Source organism: Hydra vulgaris, chromosome 12 (genome assembly GCF_038396675.1).
Source record: "Hydra vulgaris chromosome 12, alternate assembly HydraT2T_AEP".
Taxonomy (NCBI): domain Eukaryota; kingdom Metazoa; phylum Cnidaria; class Hydrozoa; order Anthoathecata; family Hydridae; genus Hydra; species Hydra vulgaris.
The window spans coordinates 18377501-18403370 of NC_088931.1; the positions used below are offsets into that span (position 1 = coordinate 18377501).

General features: G+C 28.6%; 1 protein-coding gene across 2 annotated transcripts in view; it reads left to right on the top strand.

Moving 5' to 3' along the window:
• Window positions 1-25667, top strand: part of LOC100199393 (DNA-directed RNA polymerase I subunit RPA49) — a 28611-nt gene extending 2944 nt beyond the window's left edge. For both annotated transcript variants that reach the window (XM_065812425.1, XM_065812426.1), the window contains 8 exons: window positions 2868-2932; window positions 3183-3271; window positions 3415-3464; window positions 3584-3918; window positions 4511-4650; window positions 9204-9279; window positions 9381-9503; window positions 25402-25667. In XM_065812425.1, the coding sequence (XP_065668497.1) occupies window positions 2868-2932; window positions 3183-3271; window positions 3415-3464; window positions 3584-3918; window positions 4511-4650; window positions 9204-9279; window positions 9381-9503; window positions 25402-25627 (1104 nt within the window). In that variant the 3' untranslated portion in view covers window positions 25628-25667. The remainder of the gene's footprint in view (window positions 1-2867; window positions 2933-3182; window positions 3272-3414; window positions 3465-3583; window positions 3919-4510; window positions 4651-9203; window positions 9280-9380; window positions 9504-25401) is intronic.
• Window positions 25668-25870: the final 203 nt, after the last annotated feature.

Below are 25870 nucleotides of genomic sequence, written 5' to 3' on the forward strand. Positions count from 1 at the left end.
ACAATTTAAAGCAAAACTGTTTAAAAATATATAGTGCATCATTTTCTGATTGATTTCTGGCCCAAACCCTAACCCTGGCCCAAATCCCTAATCTAATATTTGTCGCTAATCCCTATTGGTCAGTTGATGTATGTGCATTTAGTTGTGCCAATCCCTATTTGTCAGTCGATGCATGTACATCTAAAAACCAATGTTTTAAATTAATTTTTGAAAAATTGATTAAAAATATATTCATAAAAACATTTAATGTAATTTAAATAAAATTTAATTTTGACAACAATAAAAACTGGGTCACGTAATTATAAAAAGATCTAAACGATCAATTTCTAAATGTAAACTTTGATGTAAAACGTTTTTAAAAAATGGCGAATATTAGTGTTTTATAATGTAATTTTTTAAACTTGAACGTCAAATTAGATCACTTTCTGTTGTTTTCTTTCAATATTCTTTGTTTTTTTCTTCTTTTTCTGAAAAAAAAAACAGTATAGATTAATGCAGCAAATGCTGATCTAAATGTATGTTTATAACTATAAATATATATATATATATAAAATTTTATTCTGAAATTTCATTCTGTTGATTCTTCATGCCAGGTATAGTAAAAATTTTAATTGTAATAATGAATGTCTTTTTTAGCGATAAAAAGACAGAACAACAACTTGCAAAAAAAAAAAAAAACATTTTTTTTTAATAATTTTTTATATTTAGTTTTTATTTAATAATTTAGTAGTTAATTAAATAATAAATAAAAAACAATAATCAAATGTTAAAATATAATCAATCGCTCTAATAAAACAACAATTTATAAAAAACTGTTATACGTCAAGTAGTTGTTTTATAAAAGCAAATGATCTTAATTATTTTATTATAAAATTTCATTCATTTCTCTTCTTCATTGTGAATGAAAATGTCATCGTATATAAAAATTTTTACAATCGCTTTATTAACAAGTAGGAGAGTGACAAAGTAATTAAACTTTGAATAGTTGGATACTTGTAAAGTTGAGATAATAGTTTTTCAAAGATATGCTGCAGTTTTTATCTTTCACTCAGAGAAATTAATGTGCGCTCTACTTAGTGAGTTTTTGTTATTATGTTTTTGTTTTGGTTTTGTTTCTCGATTTTAATTCAGACTTTATTCTTTTATTCTCTAGTTTTATCAGTTGTATAATCAGATTTTTGTTGAGTTTATTCCAGATATAATCAAACCAATAATTTGCAAGCAACGCAAAAAGCGACATAAAAACACCCTTCGCAACCATCATGTTTCTTTATTCAAGCATCTTGGTGTTTGCTTAAAAAGTTCTGCAATGAACATAGCAATTTTGCAAGATCTATTTAAGTATTAAAATATATTGTCTTATTAAAATAATTTAAAAAATAAAAAAAATTTTAAAAAATTTTATTGCGCTTCTTTAGTACATTTTTCTTGTGCTTCAGTTGTGGTTCATTTTTCTATGTAAATTAAATGAAGTTTTAAAAATTTAATTGTGATATCTCTAAGCAATAAAGAGATAGTGACAGTTATATTAAAATCTTTTTTTAAATAAACTTTGAACCAAAGAGTTCTATTCTTTTACAATTGTTTTTCAACTATTTAGACTAAAATTTTAATTATTACTATCGTTGCCATTCAATTTACTATCATACTCCTTTATTTACTCGTACTTGATTTTATATTCTTTTCGGAAATAAGGAAAAAATATGTTACGTTGATGTGATATGTAAGTTAAAATTTAAGGTAATCTGATTTTTAATTTCTAAGAGACTTAGTGCAAATAGATTTTTTAAGATTCTGGTAAATATACTTCTTAAATATATTCTATAATATAGGCGTGTATAAAAACAAGCCTTACATGAATTAAAAAAACAAACAAATATTTTTTACATATTTTTATGGATAGAACCAATAGAAGATTATTAAGTGCAGTATTATTTTATATATCAGATTTATTATTAAATATAGTGCAGGTATAAAAATGAAAATAAAGTATGAAGAAATTATATAGTATTATTTTTATTATACAAAAGGAATATATAGTTATAAATTATTTATAAATATTCATTTTAAATAAATTAGCCCAAAATATCTTCAATTTCAAAATCAAATGCAGTTTCTTCACTTTCACTCATCACTTTCACAAAATTAACATATTAAATAAACTGCCGTCTTTTTAAAAAAAACAACAGGAAGTTAACACGGAAGTGTACAGGGAAATATGCACAACTTTAAACAACTTTAAAGTATGACAAACTAGTTTTTCAATCAATTAAGAAAAATGTGTGATTATACAAAAAAGAAATATCTTTATTATCTAACAGTTCTTATTGTATAAATTTACAAATTTACAAAGAATACTGAAAACCTGAACTATTATGTTTTATCTTTTATGTCTTATCTTTTGCAACATGCATATTTTGCCTGCTTTTTAACATACCACAGAATAATACAGAACAGTTATAGCTGTTTGAAGTAACTTTTTCAATTTTAATTTTTTATCTTTTATTTTTACATCAGAATATTCAAAAATTATTTTTTTCATAATTTTTTTAGCATACCCTGAATGAAATAGTTTCGTTTTTTAACTAGTAAAACAAACAGTTTTACAAAATTACATCATTTGAGAAGTTTTTAAAAGAATAACTAAATAAAAACATTTAAATATTTAACTTTATTTTAAAAAAAATTTATATTTTGCACGGACTTTATTTCGACCATGTAAACTGATTTGCATGGGTGTGGAGGCAAGCGCGGGCTATAGCCCGCCATTCTTGCTGAAGCCTGTATGTATATATATATATATATCTTTGTTTGTATTTTTAAATCATGTTTAAATATTTAATTTGATGCTCATCTTTTGACATTAGATTGCAGATACAAAAGCTTTAGGATACATTGGAACTATCACACAGAAACAACAAAATTGTCTCAAGTAAGTAATATTTCTAAAATAAGTTATTATTGTTGCTACTGTAGTAGTAATTTTTTTATAGTAGTAGTGTGTGTTGTAGTTGTTGTTGTTTTTTTTGTTGTTGTTGTTGTTATTGCTCTTATTGTAATAGTTATCATTAGTACTTTGTAATCTCGATCAAGAAATCATTTTACTTTAAATCTAGTTCAAGAAATTTTACTTTTAAGTATTATGAAGATTTTGTTAGTAAAAATTATTATTTCGCTTATAGATATTATGTGGGTGTTGTCAATAAAAAAACAAAAATAATTGAGTCTGTTGAAGAATGCCAACTTTGTACTTTGAAGCCTTATTTAAATGGTAAAATTTTTACTTCTAGTAATTTTTTTATTAGAATTATTATTTTTTTAATTTTTATTAAAAGATTTTTTTTTTTTTTTACATTTTTTTTTTTTTTTATATTTATTTTTATACAATCTTTTTTATTACTTCCAATAAAAAAGATAAAAGGACAGAAGCCAATATTGTACCATTGACAACATACAAAGAAAAGGTCGAATTTTTATTTATTTGTAATTAATGGAAATTATTTATTTTTCATAAATTGAAATGTTTTATGTTGATTCCGCTTTAGTAACATTTATTTAGTATTTATAAGCTTAAATATTTTAGGTGGACTCTCTTCTTGCAACATTTGGATCTGCCAAACAAAAAAGTCTTTTTAAATCGCGCAAGAAACACGAAGCAGTCAAAGCCACCATAAGTGACAAAGTAATTAATATTGCAAGTGATATAGTAAAAGATATTCCATTCTCTCCAGAAAAATCTGAACCTGTTCAAGATTTCTTTGTTATACCACCTAAGTATGATGATGCAACAAGAGTGGAAGAATTGTTTCATATTGATGACATTATAGACTATAAGCATTATCAGCATCTCAAAATACATTCAAAACCTATTGTTGAATGTAACCAAGAAATATTAGAGAAATGGCAGCTTGAAAAAACGTTTGTATTTTTTTGTTTTGACACTATTGTAACATAGTTTTTTATAGTGTAGTTGATGACTTGATGTTTAATTAAGCTATAGACACAGTGTAAAATGAAAATGTATTTATGGTGTAGTTATGGTATTATGATGTATATTTATGGTGTAGTTGTAGTGTGTAATTATGGTGTAGTTATGGTGTGTATTTATGGTGTAGTTGTGGTGTATAATTATGGTGTAGTTGTGGTGTGTATTTATAGTGTGTATTTAGTAGGCTGGGTGAATAAAAATTAGTAATTGCTTTTACTCATCATTTTAGGAGTAATCGCTCAGCTTTATGCAAATAAAAATTTGAGCGGTTTTGCTTAAGTTTTTATTAACGCAAGGCTGAACAATTACTCCAAAAACTCAAAAAAAAGTAAAAGCAGTTGCTTTTTTTATTTACCTGGCCTAATTTACCACTACCAATTTGAGGTAACAACAAATAAAATGGTAAAGTAAGATGCAGTTCTCTGTTTAAACTTTTTATTATTATAAAATTAAAATGACTGAAATCAATTTTTTTTGTTTTATTTGTTTGAATTATTTTATTCTGAATTAATTTTTTTAAAGGTACAATGACTTTGTTTTGCATCACATCTCCATGCTCCCAACAAATAGATTAGAGAGAGAAGAGAGGTCTTGTTATCTACTGTACTTGCATTTTCTAATGGTTTTATTTAAGCTGCCTTACAAAGATATACGAAAGAAAGGTAGTTGTGAATTTTAGAGTTATTTAATATGAATGTTATCTCACATCACAATTGCGTTTTAATGTTGGTCTATTTTAAATAAAGAGATTTTTTTTAACACATTTTGATTTTGAAATTTTGATATTATAGTTATAAAAGTATATCTATTGCTGTAAGACAATCTTTGAACTTTGGTATTATGTAGTAATTACATTTTAATTCCATTATATGTGACTATAAAAATTTTTGAAAAGCTTTATTAAAATATAATACTTTACTTTTAAAGCAGTTAAAAAGAAAAGAAAAAAAAACTCCAGCTGATAATTGTTTTTATAAATTATTTAACTCTTGATTCTGATTGTGAAACTGATCACTTTTGACTAATCATCCTAGTTTTTTTTATGCTCTTGAAATGCAGTTGATTGCAGAAATCTTCATGTTTTCATTACTTGTACAATTTACAGTTTTTAACTCATGTCTTCTGTCAATTGCATTCTTGTTTTTAACTTTTAAATATATGGAATTGCCTAACAAACATATAAGAATTTTTACTTTTTAGGTCTTTTTTTTCTTGCATGAATGGTAATCATACTGGTGTTATTTTACTGATCTTAGTAAAGATTTATAAAGATATCTTTATAAATCTTTACATTTTATGGTATGTTATACAACAAATAATTATTCTATGGTTTATCAAACACAGAGTTAAAATTGTTTGCAGGCTACTTTTTTTAAATGTAGTTGAAGTAAACAGAGAATGTTTTACTGATTTTTATAAGTGCTCAATAAAAAGCTCTTTTGGATGCTGATAATGCTGTTGTATATTTCTTAGATATAGACATCATTGTGATTAAAAATAAACTTATTGTATTTAATTTTATTTTATCAGGCGAGATGAGACTCATTAAATGGCAAGAAATTCCGAAAAAAAACCAAGCAGAAATGAAATAGATTTATTCTCTAAATTTCTATGAATTTTAGGAATTTTCATATAAGTTTATCGTAATTTGATTTTTGTAAACTGAAAAAATCAACGCTTTATTATGCTTTTTATGCTCATATACTAACACTGCAAGAAATTAGGAATTATGAAATTTCCTATTTACTTTATAACAGTAAATTAGTCCAGATCAGCATCAGTACTCGTTGCATTTTCTACTGGATGATCCTCAGGAAGGTTGGATCTCAGGATTGTTTTAACAAGAAAGAAAAAAAAGTCATGTCACTTATTTAACATGACAAAAAAAAGTCATGTCACTTATTTAACATGACAATTACTTAAATCTTATGTTAAAAAGTGTTTTAAGCACTTAATGTAAAATAAACTCTTATTGAGAAACTACAAATAGTTTGTTGACTTTTGGCTGTAAAAGTGTAAAAAAGTGTTTTTAAGTAATAAACTGTCCGGCCGCGAAATTACGATTTATTTTATTACTTTTTGTAAAAGTTTGACAATTAATAAGTTTGTAATGAGTTTCACCTGATCGAAGTTCTGCTGGATATAAATCAACTTGTCAACAGACTCGGGTTGAAGCTTCATTCATTTAGTTGTAACAATTTGCCTGCCTGCTGAGAAGACTCCTTCAGAGGTTGTAGAGGAGATAGGTATGCACAACCAATGTCGAGCTTGTTTTGCCAGTAAAGGAAATATATCCTTCTTATTTTTCCACCATTCTAATGCATTGCACCATATGTCTGTTTTTAATCTATTCATAGACATATAAGTGTCCCATTCTGTCTCAATATTGCTCTTACATTTAATATTGACAATAAATTTAATGACCTCATCGTCTTTGTCAACTTCATTGGTAACAGTTTGTGTTCGAACTTTATTTTGCCAGTCAATGTAGGATTTATGTGAGTATACAATTTCCATCTTGACATCTTCAAAATTCTATTTTTCATATTAAATTAAAGTTTTACTAAAAATTAATTCACAGTTTTTACACACACACACACACACACACACACACACACACACACACACACACACACACACACACACACACACACACACACACACACACACAAACACACACACATATACATACATATATACACAGTTTTTATTATGATTTATATCTATATATATATATATATATACAGTAGTGGCCAAAAAATGAAGGAAGGCTACGTTTTTTAAACTTTTTGTTTATCTATGGCATTATTACCTTGGATACAAATAATTTTTTTATTATATTTTGATTTTTGAAGATATTTTGATTTATTTTACACCGTCAGGTTGCCATAGTTGTGATATTATGAGTAAAAAGTGTGATATTAATAACTTTGTTAAAGATAAAATAAGTGCACTATTTTCAGATGGCTATTCTCAAAGTAGTATAGCAAAACAATTAAAAATATCAAGATGTGCCGTGCAAAATGCTTTACGTGTGTTCAAGACTATTCAAATCGCAAAAATTGTGGTAGAAAATGTGTGAGTACATCACGAGAAGACCGTTTTTTAAAGAATGTTGTTAATAGTGAGCACAACACAACATCTGCAAGGTTACCACAACTTGCTATGGAATAGGGACTTACTATTAGTTTGAGAACAATTAGAAGAAGGTTGTGTTATGATTTTGGTCTAGTTGCAAGAAGACCAGCTAAAAAACCTTTATTAACCCTATCTCAATTACAAGCTAGGATTAAATTTTGTAAGAGTTTAAAAGACAAGACACCGGAATGGTGGGAACGTGTAATGTTTACAGACGAAAGTACATTTCAACAGATTAGAAGCACGGGCTATAATTATGTTAGAAGACCTGTGGGAGAACGCCTGAATCCAAAGTATACCATAAAAACAGTAAAACATCCTCCTTTAGCCATGGTATGGGGAACAATCACTGCGCAAGACCGATGCGGGTCGCACATCTTTAAAAAAGGTGAAAAAGTCAATGCACAAAAGTGTATTGAAAGATAAAGTGAAACTGCACATGGAAATTACTAAAACCAGCATTTTCCAGCAAGATTTAGCACCTTGTCATACAGCTAAAACAGTTAAGAAGTGGTTTACTGATAATAAAATTGAAATATTATCTAATTGACCCTCAAGTTCACCCAATCTTAATATTATCGAGAACTGCTGGAATATAATGAAGCAGAAAGTTGCAGCACTTTAGCCAAAATCTGAAGAACATCTTTAAAAAGTTCTTAAAGAAGTGTGGACTAATGAAATCACTCGAGAATTTTGTAAAACATTGTTACATAGAATCCCAAGAAGAATACAAGCTGTGCTTGATAATAAGGGACATTCGACAAAGTATTGAATTATAACATTCAAGTCATTTAAACCGTACTTTTGCTATAATTTGGTGCTATAACTATTATTTTATTGAATATTAACAATTTTTGATAATTTTTATCTATTTTTTTTCATTTGTTTTACATTTTCTATTGAGTTTATTCAATAAAAAATTGACACTGCAAAATTTGAGTTATTTTTTATGATGTGCCTTAATTTTTTAGCCACTACTGTATATACATGTAATGTTTTTCCTTCTTATTTATTAGAAAGGAATTGCTTTAAAATTTGTTTGACATTTATTTCTATATCTATATATTAAATTTGTACAACTAATTATTATATTAACTTCTTGTGATTGTTTCAACATCTATTGAGTTTAGCTCTATGGCTTTTAATGAAGAATTTCTCGTGCGGAATCAGTCTCTTAGAGAATACATTAACAATTTCCAAAATCATTTTCCATGTAATTCTCCAAAAGAAATGACTTATTCCGCAATCGGTAATCGTTTTTCTGAACGATTGTTATAAATTATTGTCCAAAGGGAATTGTTTGCGTAGCAATCATTACAATACATTATAATGTGAAATTATAATCATATAAACATATAAGTACATATTATAAAAACAAATAAATAAATATTAAATTCAAAACTATATCAAGAGGAATAAAGTTTCTTATTTGAGAAGCCGTTTTTAAAGAACTTTCTCACTTAAAACTCAAAAACATTGTAGACAAACAACGGTCTCTGATTGGCTATAGCATAACCTAATATTTTGCAAGCGAAAAAAGCAGTAATTTAAAAAAAAAGATTTTCATTTTCATTAAATTTGGTACAGCAAAAGAATTAGAGGTTTTTTGATAAAACCTCATTTTGCCTTGAAATGAAGCGAGATTTGATTTTTCATTTATTGTTATAACCAGATGGCAACTTTATATTAAAAAGTAAGCAAATTTCTTCCAAAACTATCAATTGCTGCATTTTGTTTTGTTAATCTTGCTAAAATTTACCATTTAGTTCCGAGATGCAACAGTTTACTCTTATTACTGATGAACCCCCTCTGATCTGCTGATCAATTACCTCCTCAAATTAAATTTTATATAAGCTTGCCTTGGAAGTTAAACTTCCTAGTTTTATGCTCACAATAAAGATATTCCATGTCATATTTAAATATATGAAACTATGGAAACCCATTCAAACTTCACATGCATGAAACTATGTACATTAACTATGTGTATAACTAAGTGTTTTACGATTATTTAAGGTTATTAACTTTGAAAACATAACTGTATATGATTACTAACATCTGCTTAGTGGCATTTTTATAGATCCTTGTCCATCTATACCCCTTGAAGTAAAAAGATATATGCTGGATATGTTTACAGCATCAGATGGTAGATATCGGTATTTCTTTTAAATAGTTTGTAGTTTTTTTTTCATTTTGTGTTTATGTTGTTTAAAAAGACTTTTTAAATTTTCATTTTTTAAATTTTTTGTTTTTACAGTACCATCCCAACAAAGTACAAAGACAAGTTGCTATGTTACATTCTTGTTTTGTCACTGATTATTGAAGGTTTTCAAATGGATTGCAATCTACTCTTAAAAGATCTAAAACTGACAGTTCCAAAGTAAATTATTTTTTACTTTTATTTTAATTGTATTACAACAATAAACGAAAATGGTTTAATATATTCAATGTTTTTTTTTGTTGGTGGATTTACTTAAAGTTATAGGAGTATTGTGTCCTAAAAACAGTGTTTCTCGATGTTTTAATTTTGTTAATACTATTAAAACTTTTGTTTCTTTTTATAATTTAAAAATTATTTTAAAATCTTTTTTTAAACCTTTAATTTTGTTTTTTATAAAATATTCAGTAATTTATTTTATTGTGCAATAACAATTTCAAGTGCGCATAAAATTGATTCACTAAGTGATATTGTTACGAAGGTAACGACCTTAGTCACTCACATGCAACTATTGCATCGCGTGCAACTATTGCAAAGATAACAGCCATACTCACTCAAGCGTGCACAATAAGAAGATATAAACTAACGATACATTCAACAAACACCAAAAAACAATGGTTACCAAACAACTTGTTTACGAACTGGGACGCGTCTAGTGTCCTAGAAATATATAAAACAGTAGAGTTGGAGTAGAGTGCATAGTTAGTTAAGTTTAGGAGTGTTAGAGTCTAGGAAGAGAGTTGGAGTCATAGGAGAGTTGCATAGTGGTGCTCTATAAACAATTATATTTTACTTACATATATGTGTTGATAATAATATATACAAGAAGGATATCAAGTTTAGACTATAGTATATTATATATATTTAAATAAAAGTTACCGCGTAACAATATTATATAGGTTGATAGATATACAATTTATAAATAATATTGCATATATGAAAAAGTTTAAATTCTTAAAATCCATGCAACATGAACCAGGTAACCGTGTTAACCACATAGCACAACCACAATAAAGAAAACTCTGCAGTAATGTTTAAAATCATGTAGCATTAAAATAATATACAGTAATATTTACTAAAATTAAAATAATATACAGTAATATTTAAGCTGAGATTTATAAGTAATATTTAAGGAAAAGCAATTAAAAAGCGCAAAAAAAAGTTTTAATAATCAGAATTCATAAATGTTGTAGAGCAATAAAAAAATGTTTTACAGTATAAAACGTAATAAATTGAAAAACTATTCAACTTTAAAACTAATAATTGCTTAACAAAAAATTGACACTATAAAGTTTTTATAAAGTTTTAAAATTATAAATTTAAAATTTTTTAAAATTATCAAGATAGTAGTAGCCAAGTATTTCAAAAGTTAAAACAAAATTTTTCTAACAAAATTTAGAAATATTGCAAATATTCAAATATAATTTAAAAAATATAAATTTAAGTTGTATTATATATAATAGTCACACATAAATAATAGTGACATACAACTAAACTATAAGTTTAGTTGTGTGTGGCTATTTGACATGTAAATTTGTTGAAACGTCTGAGTGAAAAATGAAGTACATTAGAATAAAGGAGAATTATTTTTTGAACAAAGCATATTGAGACAGTTGTCAAGACAAAAATAAAGAATAAAAGAAGAGTATTTAAAAATTTACTAACATGATCAAAAAAAAATTAAGGCTTTGGGCTTTGCTATTGTTTATTGTTGGCTATTGTTTGGGCTTTTCGCCCAAACAATAGTTAAAATAATAAAAAAATAAAATTTTTTATAAACACCCAAAATGCGCAAAGATATACAACAAATATATCGCTAAACAAAAACGTAAAAAATAAAATTTTGACTTCAAAATAAAAAGTATTACAACAATGTAAAACCTAAGAATGAAAAAGACAAACATTATTGCTAATGTGTAAATGTAATTTGTGCTTTACCCCATGACTTACACCTATTCCATACCAGAGTTCTTAGCCCTTGGCCTCAACATTGCCTTAAGACCAAAAATTAAGGCCTTAGCCTTGGTCTTGGCCTTGAAACTGTTGGCCTTGGCCTTGAAAATTTTGGCCTTATTGACTTCATTAAATTCTGCGCATAAACTTGGGTTATTTTTACAACATGTGGTTTTATTGTCACAGCAATTTTTACCTCCAGTTAATAATTGGCCTTAATGTAAGGCAAAAATTTAAGTCTTTGGTCTTGAAAATGTTTGCATAGAGCTTGGCCTTGAAATTCTTATTCTTGACATTAAAACTCTTGGCCTTGTCCTTGGCCTTGTTAACAACTCTGTTCCATACTGTAGTAAAAAGGACTCACTACAAATAGCCAAAACCCAACCATACCCAAATTTATAAAGCAACAATATTTTTTTGATGAAATGATATTGAAAGTAACTTCTGCAATTGATTTTACAAAAGCAGAAGTTTCTGCTGTTAAAATTAATGTCAATTGGATTTGCTGTAGAACTTAACGTTATGGAATTATGGAGATTAGATGTCTCAAAATTTGATTAATAGGTTCATAAAACATTGTTGGCTTATAGTTATTTGAATTCTAGAAAAAATATTTGAAACAAGCTTAAATCAATCTTTCCTGCATGTATATCTCTTCAAATAAATGTGATTTTGCTTTCACACAGTTCTTGAAGTTGTTAGAAATAAGTTCATCTAGTCTTTTACCAGCAATAAAAAAAATGTCACACTGAAAATCGTTTAGACCAATTTTAAAACCATCAAAGCTGGTTTAAATACAAGGTTTTGTCAAAAGTCTTAATACTGATTTTTACGTTAGGTCATGGTTAGGGTTGCCAGACGTCCGGCAAAAGACCTTTTTTATTCTTTGTCTGGCAAGCGATGCTAAAAATATTTAAAATGTTCGGTTTTTTTTTAATATTTTAGGTTTTTAATTTTTTTATAATCTTTTTTTTTTTTTAATATTTGTATATTTCCATATTTAAACTTAGCTTTTCTTAAAACTGTATAATTTTTAAAGTTTTTTTTGCCTTACTATTCTTTAATTAAAACATCAAGTTCTACTAATAACTCTGCGCATTTCTCTTTTTTAATTGCATTGCAATGTTTACTTTGTCTTAATGTCCATTCATTTAATTGTCAAACAGCAAACTATTTGACAATTGAATGAATGGACATTAAGATTTGACAAACAAAAATTTAGTTTGACAAACAAAAATTTAAACAAAAATTAAAACATAATTTCATTCCATTTTAAAGTAACTGTTCTTAAAACTATATAATTTTTCGAGTTTTTTTGTTGCTCTATAGAGCGGAAATTGAAAAAATTAAAAAGTTATAGATCTATTCTTTTTTAATTAAAACGTTTTTAACTCAGCACATTTTGCCTTTGTCAGTTTTCGCTTACATTCTTATAGCAACAACAGCACTTAAATTGAATTGCGACTTTCTTTATAAAAATGACTAAAAATTTCTACAAAGAGAAAATGCAAATTCTCAAGCACTATCAAAAATAAATATTCATGCTTCACTAAAGGACCCAACAAGAATGAGGCAAAGTGTAGGGTTGACAAAAAAGACCACATTAAAGCAGCAAAAGTGTTGATTTTACCACTTTTACTGCTTTAATTTTGTCTGTTCAACCTGATTTTACCTAATACCATTAACTGAATAATATTGAATAAAGTTTAAACCTTATTATATTTTATCAAATTAAGCACATTCTATGTACGTGTCAATGCAAAAGCAGACTTTACATGCCCATCCAAGACAAGAAATGCATTGGAGCCAGTCTTCTGATAAATCAACCCATGCCTCACCGCACACACTGCAATGAGTTGTTTTCTTGCTGTTTCTGTTATAAGCTTTTGATATCTGCGGTTGCATTTGATTTTATAATGATTTTAAATTATGGGGCTTCCTCTTCTTTGAGCCACTGCATTTATTTAAATAGGCAAAAACTTCCCTTTCTTTGCCACTTGTTGTTTTTTTTTATTTTGTTTAATGGAGAAATTCTTCTTCGAATCATTTGGATTAGAAAACACATACAGAGATTTTCTAGTTTTTATTTTCTTTCTTTTCTCTTTTTTTCTCATCACTTCTCGACGATTCTAAGTCAAGCCTCACTCTTTTCCTTGGTTTACCTCACATTGTTCTGCTGCAATTTCCAATCAAAACCGTTACTTCCATATCTATCATCAAAACAGTTGTCCAGAAAATAGGCGTCTGTTTATTACTGCTAGAAACCATTGTAAAAAGGTTTTGTCTAATGCCAAAGCCGGCTATTCTTAGGTCTTGAAATCTTGTATTTCATCTCAAAAATTAGGTTCTTGTGACTTTTGGAGAATCTTTAACAGTATCAATAATAAGGACGAATCTGTTGTTCTACCTCTCTTGTACGGTTCATATTTTTCTACCTCACCTAAAGACAAAGCTGAATTGTTTGCTAAGAACTTTTCATCAATATCATCTCTTGATTCCACTAGTTGCATTCTACCTGATGCAGCCAACAAACAGGTTGATCCATTGTTTAACATTCATATTACTCCAGCTTCTGTATCTAAAGTGACTTCCTGCTTAGACTCTTCCACAGTTGTAGTCTTTCAGAAATATTCTTCGGAGCTGCTGTCTATACTTTCAAAACTATATAACATTTTAGCTTATCGGAGTTTTGTTTTCCAGCATGCCGGAAAGCAGCATCTGTTATCCCTATTTTCAAAAATTCTGGAGAGCAATCTGATTTGTCAAACTACCGTCCCATTAGTCTTCTACCTTTCATAATCAAGGTTTTTGAATCTTTAATTAGCAAACACTTAATCTCTCATTTTGAGTCTAATAACTTTCTGATCATCAATATGGATTTTGATTTTCTTGTTCTACAGCTAGTTTGCTTATAGTAATAAGCGATAGGTTTTATCCTGCATTAGATAGAGGTGGAGAGGCCAACCTCCTATCATCACATTGTCGTAATGCTGCTCCTCTTTTCTATGAATACTATAATGGGCACTGCTCCAAAGAGCTAGCGTCTCCTGTGCCATCTACTAAAATTCATTTTTGTGTTACTCATCATTCAATTAAATCTCATCCTTTTTTTGTGACTATTCATAAGTACTCTAAAATTTTTTACTCATCTAGTTTTTTTCCTCGAACATCAGTTCTTTGGAATTCGTTTCCTTCATCTTGATTTCCTGATTCATATAATTTGCAATCTTTTAATTTGTCTGTCAATCGTTATCTTGCTCTATAAACTTCATCTTTTCTCTTCCGGTAACTTCCAACTCTAATAGTGGTTACTTGCAGCCTTGTTAAAAGCGAAGATATTGGAAAAAAAATTTTTTATTGTTTTCAACGCATGTAATGTGTGCAAAATGAGGTTTTGTGTGAGTTGGGTTTGAAATCTTAATTCAGAGTAGGAACAATTGTTCTTAGTAACGGAAAATTAGTCTCCTTGCAGGAAATTGATGTTATCTCTGAATGACTCCACTTTTTTATGTGTTCCTTAACAGTGTTACGGAGAGAGTACAGTCCACAATAAGCGAATGCATCTACAATAAGTTCTCTTTTCACAACCATCTCTTCCCATACACTTTTAAGAAGAAAAGAGATTGATGATTTGTCAGAGAGTTTGGACAAAGTCTCAGACCATTTTTGTTTTATTACCTTATTATAGCGTGTGTCCAGCAGTTGCTAGCAATGGCTGCTGCGTGGAGGTAAACATGCTACTTCAATGTTAATAAAGATACAGAATTCAATAGCTTCCAAAGAAATGTGACGTTATTAGCCATCTAAACAGAGTAAGCATTTTTTTCATATTAATTTTTTTTGGTGACAATTTTGAACCGACAATTGAAATGTTTTAAATAATCAATAAAAATATCTTTTCCTAATTTACTACATTTTAAAGAGGTTCCTGTTGGAAACTTGGAAACATCAGGAAGCAGTTTCCTTTTAAAGATCAAAAATGGTGGTAGACTGTCCCCTGAAGCATTAATAGTTACCATTAAGGTTGTTAAAGTTTCTCTCTCAGTTACAGTTAGTCTTTTTTCGATAAAACCTTAGCAGAATTAAATGGTACCGGCAACAAACCAGTTTTATCACAATTATAAATAAGTACCGGTTGATTTTTAAGATCAATATCAAGAGCAACCTTTTCTCTTTCTTTAAAATTTTTCTCAATTTGTTAGAGGTTAATATCACTTAGGATTTCTTTTTCTTTAAGAGATACTTGCATACCATCTGAAACATAGGTTATGTAAAGCGAGTTATAGATTTTGACAATTAGGATAAAAATGCAACAAGACAATTATTACCAAATGACATAATAACTATCTTTTTAAATATCGATGCTTGCGTTTTATAATGATGTATTTTAAACATGCTAATCAATATAGTGGCTATAAACAATCTGCATTGGTGAGCATTTAATGATTAGAAATTTGAATAGAAGAAATGCATTCTATTGGAACAAATGACATTTTTGAATACAAAATTTAAGGAGAAAAGTATTTTTAAGTTAAATTATAAAGTATTTTAGTTTTAAATGTATATCTAAAAACTATATTAATTATTATATCTTCAAAATACTAAAGTTTATCACACTATAATCCCTAATATATGTCCAATGATTTTATAAAATTGTTTAAACAATAATTGCTATTATAAATATTATTATTAAATATTGTTTAGAAAGCAAAAATATTGTACATAATTTTTTTTTTTAACTGTGGGATTATTTCATCATTCTGTGGCGTAATAACCCTACAATATTCTACTTGGACAAAAACCTGTTTAAAATTAATACCACAAATGTCAGTTAAATAATTTTAACAAATTTATGAAGCTCTCATCTTAAATGTAGTTTCAATCAATTTCACAAAAATTAATAATAATGCCACTTGGAGCAAGAGTGACATGATAATTTCAATTAATAACATTAAACAGCAAATCAAATTAGGCGGCAACTATGATTAATCAATAGTTATAAGGTTACAATTTCAGCCATGTAAACCTAATCGAAATGTCAATGTCATCAAATAAGTTTATGTTCTTTTTTTAACCTAAAACTCAAAGATTTGCAGAAAGCAAATCTTTGAGTTTTAGGTTAAAAAAACACGCTGCTGAAGCAACTTTGCCATTTCATATAACATTTTCTTATACATTAACATAAATACTTTACATTAACGAGTATTATGCTTTGTTTTTTATTCTCATTCTGTGTCCATACTGTGGCTAGAGCATCGGAGTCTTGCCCTCCCTCACCATAAAAAAGGTCATTAGTGTCCCAAAATCTTAAAAACCTTCCTTTATAAGGTATTATTAAATTTAAGTCTCCTTTGTCCTCCTTTTGGCGTCTGTGTATCTGGCAACCCTAGTCATGGTCAAGTATTAGTTGAGAGAGGCTTCAGTATAAACAGTAATATGCTTAATGAAAACATGAAAGAAAAGTCACTTGTCTTTTGTGAACTCTCAATTTCATGATATATATTAAATTGAAGGCTCATTAAGTAAATATCAACAATAAAATGATAAAGGCTGTTTGTAACGCCTTGTTAAAATATTAAAACTATCTAGAAGAAGATTAAAAGTTGCTAACAAAAGGAATTGAAAATAATGTATTTGTTGTAGAATCAATAAATATTTGAACTTGAGGAGCAGAAAAAAGTTTTGTGAAAAAGGAAGTATGAAAGACGAACTTTCATTTGTTTCTATTTTTTTTTTTTTATTTCTTTTTTTATTTAAAATATTTTAAATGTTGATTATTCTTATGAGCTTTTTATTCAGATTCTTTATGTTTAGTATTAGTTTTTTATATTTATTTCCAAGATCAATTTGCTAAATTCAACAATTTTTTAAAATGGTATTGTACAAAGTGTTAGATAATTTGTTTTCATTATTTAACAAATTATTGGTTTTCTATAAAAACAGAAATATAAATATTCTTTGTATATCATAAGCAATCTGTTTTTTTTGGGGATAAAAATAACGTGTCTGGAGGTTAATGTTGAAGTTTTAATGTTAAGTTTTCGTGTAAAAATGATAGAAATATCAGGGGTAAATAAGCAAGTTTTTATTGAAAGAATCAGGGAAAATCGGGGAAATTTTTTCCAGAATTATAGTGGCAACCCTGCAATATGTATTTTTTCTTTTTGCATTTTAGTAGAAAAAAAGTGAATGTGAGTGTAGTTTTATAGGAGCAGAGTTGTTAGTCCTTGGCCTTGGTCTTAGCCTTGGCTTTGCTTTAAAGGCTAAAAATTAAGGCCTTGGCCTTGGTTTTGGCCTTGAAATTGTTGACCTTGGTTTTGGCCTTGAACGTTTTGGCCTTCGACTTCCACCTTTTCTTAACAATTTCAAAACTTTCTTTCGTGTTTGCATTTAAAAATTGTATTACAGTTGATTTTGTTTACAAGAATTGTTCTTGTTTACTTTAAAGTTTTACAACTCAATTTTGCGTTTAATATCTAGGTTTAAATTACCATTTTTGACTAACCATTTTAAAACAATAATTAATGATATGAAAAAAGTGATTAATTAGTGAAAATTCTTTACAATTTTACTTAATTTAGCATATTGTTATGTATGAATAACTTTTCTAGATTAGATACATTCCATAAGTTTAAAAAAATTAGATTTTAACATTGAAAAGAACTCTTCGATTGGGTTCAATTCGGGGGAGTATGGTACTAAAACTTTGTGAGTAGTATTTTTTTCTCTTAGTAATTAAAGTACTGCAGCTGTTTTATGAAATTTTGCATTATCTATTATAAGAATTTTATTTGGGTTTCCTGCAAAGAATGGTACTAGTTTGTTGTTGATGAAATCAATAAATGATTGTGTATTGTATGCGCAGCTTTTGTATTGGAAATATTCAACTCCTAAATTGGAAATTAAACACACGAGGCTAACATCCTGTCCTTTATTTGCAGGAGCTGTTATGTATGCTTTTGTATCTTTTGGAGACTAGGCATATGAGCGCACTGTATGTTTATTGAATCCAGTTTCGTCTAAAAAAACTAAAATTTTAAATCAGCAATTCTAGCAACTTCTGCCTCAAAAATTGATCTCTGATTTATTCTTTCCACGGTGTTTCTTTCTTGAGGAGTGATTGCTGATCTTTTTCGTGTCAAATTTATTTTCTTTAATTTACGGGAAACAAACGAGATCGAAACGTTTTTATCATGTTGTTCTAAAATTTCCGTTTTAATTTCTTTATGAATTACGGCATTGTTACAGACCATGGAATTAAATATTGTCTGTTCGATGTTTGTATTTAGAGAATTTTTGATTTTATATGTTTCTTTTCTTTTTACGTAGATGACGCGAAGGGTGTATTATTATTACTATTTTTTATAACACGACTAACAGCATTTCGAGTAAAATTACAAGCGTTGGATATTTCCTTGATTGAATATTTTTTGCAATTTCTCATTGAAACAGTTGCATTTTTAGTTTTCTCCTATAATTGTTTTCCCTACTTTTCTTTCCATTGATCTTTAAAATATAAGAGTTAAAATTAATTTTATAAATGCATTTATAACTTTGCAAACGTACACTTATAACTTTGCAAAACCCTGTAATAATAATAACGGTCTAACCAACTGAGCTATCTAGCGACGTGAAACTCGGGCTGTTGTACGATACGGGTTCAAATCCATCGCCAACTCAGCGCTCGAGTAGTACTTCTGTACGCAAAAATATTGGTCAATAACGGACGCTACTTTGGATTATTTTAATGACTATTTGTGGCTGTTCCTATGCTAAGCCAACAATATCTTTGGATTTAACAATGTATAGAAAAATATAGCATGAAAATTCAATTAAATAAATACTATATGATTGGTTAACACATGATTTGTTTTAACGTTTTTTTTAATTAAAACAGTTTAAAATTTTAAAAAGATATAAACAGGTGAATTTTTTTTTAAATTTAAATTAAAATTTTAAAGGTTTTTGAATTAAAATTTATAAGTTTTTTTATTTGTTTATTTATACTGTTTTTATTCAACTTATCTAAATCTGTTTAAAAAAAGTTGTTTGTAATGTATTTTTAATAGAGTTTTTTTTATCATTTTATTTATAAAATCCAACTTTGAACCAATAAACATTAGTTTAACTATCCTTCTTTAATAGTTTAGTTACTGAACCATCAAAGATTTGCTCAAGACCAACACCAGAAACTGCTTTGACATTACTAAAAATAGTATTACACCTTAGATTTAAAAGAGCTTTACCAATCAAATATAGTCTTTTTGCAAATTATAAAAGAAATCATATTTTACAAACAAGATAGTTTTGAAAAATTCTTGAACGAATAAATTAAAAAGAGTTTTCGTTAAAAAAACTGTACATAATGAAGCAATATTCAAAATTAGAAATATATATATTTGACAAATATTTCTGTGTCCCTGCAACGTCAGTTAATTAAAAAATATTTTTTATTAAAAAATATAGTTAACAATAAATATTTTTTATTAAAGAGTATAATTAACAATAAATATTTTTTATTAAAAAATATAGTTAAGGGGCTGTTCAAATAATACGTGACAGTCTTAGGGGGGGGAGGGGTATTGGAAAGTGTCACAAAATATCACATGGGAGAGGGGGGTGGTTTGCTACAGTATGACGAGATAAATAACTTTTTAAATCAAATTTTTTATCACTGCGTAATTTTTTAAAATTGCGAACTCCGAGATAATTATATACAATACGAAAATTTTCAAGAAAAATGCTATGCAATGGCTTCACAAGCTAGCGTTTATTGTTTAACGGAGTCATAACAAATGAAAATAAAAAAATTAAATTAGCTTTTTTTGAAGTTACTTGTGGTAATTGCAGACATAAAAAGAAATTTTGATTCTACAAACAAAGAAAAACCAGATAGTGGGCGATTATTTAAAAGCAATTTATGTTACCGTTAAAAATCTAATTTTATTTTTTAACAAATATTTGTATAAATATACTAAAAATTTTAGTATTAATAGTTGTTTAAAATTTGATCTTTAAACATAAATATTATTCTTGATTGTCATCTGATCTATAAATGTTTTAGTTTTACAATACTTTAATTTTTAATGTTATTGTTATTATTACTTTTAATGTTTTGTGTCACTCTATTATAATAGGATGTGTCACTCTAATGTCAATAGGTTTTGTGTCACTCTAATGAATTTGTCGAACTACTTTAGTTACGTTATCATTTTTATTATATGTTAAGTTATTTAGTTACTATGATATAAAATTTTAGTACTACTATTAAATAGTTGTACTATTAATAATGTTATTATTAATAGTATCTTTACTATATACTTATTTAACGTAATGGTTGTAAGGAAAATTAATTTCTTGTTGTTGATGTTGTTATAGATTAAAAATGTCTAGTGAAAAAGAAAAACTTTACAACTCTATTTATGAAGGATATTTGAAAGCATTTGCAAACAAACCAAAGCAAAAGTCTCAAGAAGAAACAAATAAAATCTGGTCTGAGATTAAAACAAAGAGCAAAACATTATCCGAATTAAATGTAGAAGTTGAAAAAAAGTTAAAAGAGCTAAAACAAATTGAACTCCGAAATAAAGTTGGTATTTTATCCTACTGGACAAAATTACCGAACCAAGTACCAAATACACCAAAAAAGCGTGCGGTTAAATCTAAAATTACTTTTGATGGCGTGACTGACGCGACCCCATCAATTACAACAAGTGAAGAGTGTGAAAAAGAAAATTCCAATTTCTCAAAAGTTGTAACAAAACAAGCCCCGAAACAAGATCAGTTAAAAAATGAAATTTTTATTTTACAAAAAGATATTGCATATCTCACTGAAAAAAGAAATTGCAAATTGTTGTCACAAGAAGACTACCAAATACTAGGGCAAAAGCAATAAGCCACTGAACGCCAAACAGCAACCAGACTAAAAAGAAAAAAATCTATAGAAGCATTAGATCCAGATATTAGAAAAAAATTGTGTAAAATTAAAAATTCAGTATCAAAAGGTCGACCGCTAGCCTGTGATCAGGACAGTTTAATAAAAGCAATTGTAGATATTGCTATGAAAGGGTCTTCTTCTGATGATAGGAGAAGAACTAAAATGGTTCGAACTGTAAAAACATTAAATGACTTGGTTGAAGAATTAAAAAATCATGGTTACAATCTCTCGAGATCAGGAGTTTACTTAAGATTACTTCCAAGCAGATCATTGAGCACAGAAGGAAAAAGACATGTTAAAACTGCACCTGTCCGGTTAATAAGAGCACAAAATTCTGAGCATAAATATCATGCAGACACAAAATTTGCCAAATCGTTTCACTCACAGGATGATAAAGCTAGGGTGCCAATTGGATTGACAGCTGCAAGCAAACAAGCACCAATGATGATGCATATTGAGTACAAGGTAACTTTAGCTGATCATGATTTTGTAATTGTCTCTCAACACAAACTTATTCCTTCAGTAATTGCAGCCATAGAAATTAAAAAGGATTGCATGGAAAAACAAGCAGCCACATACTCTGGCCCAACATACATAGCAATCAGAAGTGCAAAACATGATTCATCAACAGCACTTAGTCACTTAGAAGACATGAACAGAATAAACCATCTTCCTGCATTTAAATGCAGCTTATTCACTGAAGATGGAGTTAGCAAACCAATCATGATTATAACTGTTGATGGTGGGCCAGATGAAAATCCAAGATATGAAAAAACAATTCATTGTGCCAAGACTTATTCCAAAGAACATGATCTTGCTGCAATGTTAGTGGCCACTAATGCTCCTGGAAGAAATGCCTTTAACAGAGTTGAGAGAAGAATGGCTCCGCTAAGCCATGACCTAGCAGGAATTATACTTCCATTTGATCATTTTGGAAGCCATCTTAATTCAAGAGGAGAAACAACAGACAAAGTTATGGAGAAGGCAAACTTTGCCAAAGCAGGTGAAGTTCTTGCACAAATTTGGTCTAGCACAGTCATTGATGGATTTGAAACTAAAGCCGAGTACATAAAACCAAACAGTGAAAAATGTGTACAGTTAAAACATTTTGGAGCAGAGTGGGATGCTAAACATGTCAGAGAAAGTCAATACTTCCTTCAAATTGTACCTAGTAGTACCAATTGAAGTGCGAAATTTTAATTCAGTAAAAAAATTTAAGAGAACATGTTTTTAATGCAAGAACAAATGTAATATATACATATTATATGCATGTTATGTTTTAGTTAAAATGCTAAAGTACACATTAATAAAGAGAGTCCTCGAAATAACCCCCTTTTGCCCGTATGCACGCCTCCAGTCTTGGACGCCATTCCTCGATTGATTTACGCACGGTATCCATGGATAAAGCATCCCATTCTCTGAGAAGTGATCGCTTGAGGGCATCGACGGAAGTGTGAGGTTTGCAGCACACCTTCGCCTCCAGTTTAGACCAGATTGCATAATCCAATGGATTAAGATCTGGTGATGCTGACGGCCAGGCATCCGTAGAGATAAAATCGGGCACATTGGCTGTCAACCATCTCTGTGTTGTCTTCGCTTTGTGCGAAGGGGCACTGTCTTGTTGGAATGACCATTGTTCCCCATTGAACAACGAGTCATTTAAAGGTTTTACCACCTGCTCTAAAATGTCCTCCTGATAATTTTTTGCTTTTGTTTTTACTCCCAACTCACAAAAATGCAATGGGGTTTTGCCCATTGCACTAACCCCCGCCCAAACCATAACTTGTTCAGGATGGTGGCGTCTGGTGACATATCCAACATGGTGAGGTAATTCTGCACGACTTTTCGCGTAGACGCGATCATTTTGTCGATTAAATTTGGCCTCTATGGTGAAATATTTTTCGTCTGTGAATAAAATTCTGTTAACAGCAGCGGGCCTATATCGAGCAAGAAGTTGAGCACATTTCTCACGTCTTCCTTTGATGTTGGTGGCTGTAAGATAATGACATGTTTTAATTTTTAATGCCCGTACCTTAAGGTCTTCTTTCAAGGCTCTGTTAATGGTCATACGACTCACATTCATTTGAAGGGCAAGTTTTTTTTGATTCCGTCTTGGATTGCGACGAATTCGAGCTTTAAGCGCTGCAAGCATTTTGGGGGTACGTGCAGTGCGTTGCCTGCCACCACCATAACGTTTTTTGACAGAACCACTATCATTATATCGCTTAATAGTACGATAGACAAAATCCTTTGATATTCCTTTATGCTGCAGCATTTTGAAAATCTGATACGGTTTTCTCTTCCCGTCTAATAATGCTATAACTGCACACCCTTTTCCTTCCATACTATCCATTATGAAAAAATCTACAAATAAACACACAAATAAATTAATAAATTCCAGGAATCTATTCAAACAATACAAATAAATGCGGGAACTATATAAAAAGCACATGCCTGTTAACATGACAAGTTTAAACAAACTTCGCACTTCAATTGGTACTACAGGGTAAAATGTAATGATCAAAAATGCTGTAGTCATCGTCGCAGCTCACTGTTTCATCTTATTCCAACTGGTTTTCTTCCACCACCAATTTCTTTGTTCCAAGGAGAAGATGGTCTTGAATGCAATAATACAAAGAACAACTTTGCATCTCTCTTTTTAAACTTATCACTTTGCAAAACAATTTTGCCCACGACAGTTACAAAAAAGTATCCCAATGGATTGCCATATGACTACTCATGTTCAAGCATTCAAAATTCCTTACCAAAAAGAGTTTGTACCAATTGCAGTTTATATTTTGCAACTATCAAATCAATGAAACAACACAAAACAGTTTGCTCAAGTATTGGATATTCGAATGAAATTCAAAAAGTTAGACTTCAACGCTTAGTTGCTCAACGTCTATCTGAACTCATGTGTGTCTTTTTAAATTCGGACAAAGAAACAATTGAGTGGTATGATCAAGATGATGTTGATACCTCTGACCTCAACTGACCTTCAAAAATTATTGAAGAACATGGAACTCCAATACTTGAAGGTCAAAGTCCGATTTGGGAACAAATTTAGGTTTTAGACAGATATTCATCAATTGTATTTTTTTATAAAAATAAACTATTACAATTAAAATATAAACTTATAAAAAATTTTTTTGTCACGTCACACAGGGTGGGGCCCCCCCCACCCTGTGTGACGTGACAAAAAAATTTCTTCAAAATGCCACAAAATGTCACATAGGGGAGAGGGGTGTTAGAAAAACGACAAAAAAAGTATCACGTATTATTTGAACAGCCCCTAACAACAAATATTTTTTATTAAAAAATGTAGTTAACAACAAATATTTTTTATTAAAAAATGTAGTTAACAACAAATATTTTTTATTAAAAGATGTTAATATTAGCTGTTAGCAATAAGCACAAAAATACATAAAAATAAAGAATTAAAAGTTTTATTTTGTTAAAGTTTTATTATTAAAAATGTAGTTAACAACAAATATTTTTTATTAAAAAATGTAGTTAACAACAAATATTTTTTATTAAAAAATATAGTTAACAACAAATATTTTTTATTAAAAGATGTTAATATTAGCTGTTAGCAATAAGCACAAAAATACATAAAAATAAAGAATTAAAAGTTTTATTTTATTTTTTTTTCGTTTTTGGCTATATTATCTCAAAATATTTTTTCTTACTGACGTCGAATTCTGCGCATAACCTCGGTATAATTTCACAACATGTTGTTTTATTGTCACAGCTACCTGCTGTTTTGTTAACAATTGGCCTTGATGTAAGGTCAAAATTTATATCTTCGGTTTTAAAATGTTTGCGTAGGCCTTGAAACTTACATCCTTGACCATGTTCTTGAAACTCTTGGCCTTGTTAACAACTCTGTATGCGAGTCAAAGGCTTCTTGAATCTTTTGAGTTTTAAATAAGCAATTTATTTAACTGTTACATGTTTTGATGTATAATCATACGTCATGGTAAGAAAAATTTGAATCGAAAAAAATAAAAATCTGAACTAGCATTGAGATTATTTTAAAATTTTTGTATATGTGTTTATGTATATGTATGTGAATCTTAAGTAAATATGAAAATTATAAATGAATTATAAATATTAATAAAGCAGTAATAAATTAAAACATTGATTATTCCAGAAATTATTTTCGTTTAGATTGACCCAGTTACTGCGTGCAATTGGTTGTACTGTGCGTTCCACGCCCGCTGAAAAAAACGATGAAGGCAAAACCACTGATGTCCCTAAATTAATCGCTTATCTTACTTTACCAAACAAAAAAACGAATGATGAGTTACATAATAAAAAAACCAATGATGAATTACAGAGTAAAAAAACGAACGAAGAATCACTATTATTGACATTAAAGCAAGAAGAGATGTAGTTACAAAAGGTTTAGTATTAAAATATCTCTAAATTCAAAATGGTGAAATTATTTGCGCACCATGATGCTTATTCCCAAAACTTTCTTAACATGCGAGAAATTTCATATCCATTCAGTAAATTTTTCAAAATTTATAAACGTTCATGTTTTTGCTTTTGCTTTTTTGAAATAAAAAAAAAGCAAAAAAAAAAAGCTCATACAGTAAAGTAAACAGTAAGATTCAAGCAGTTCTGAAAATAAACT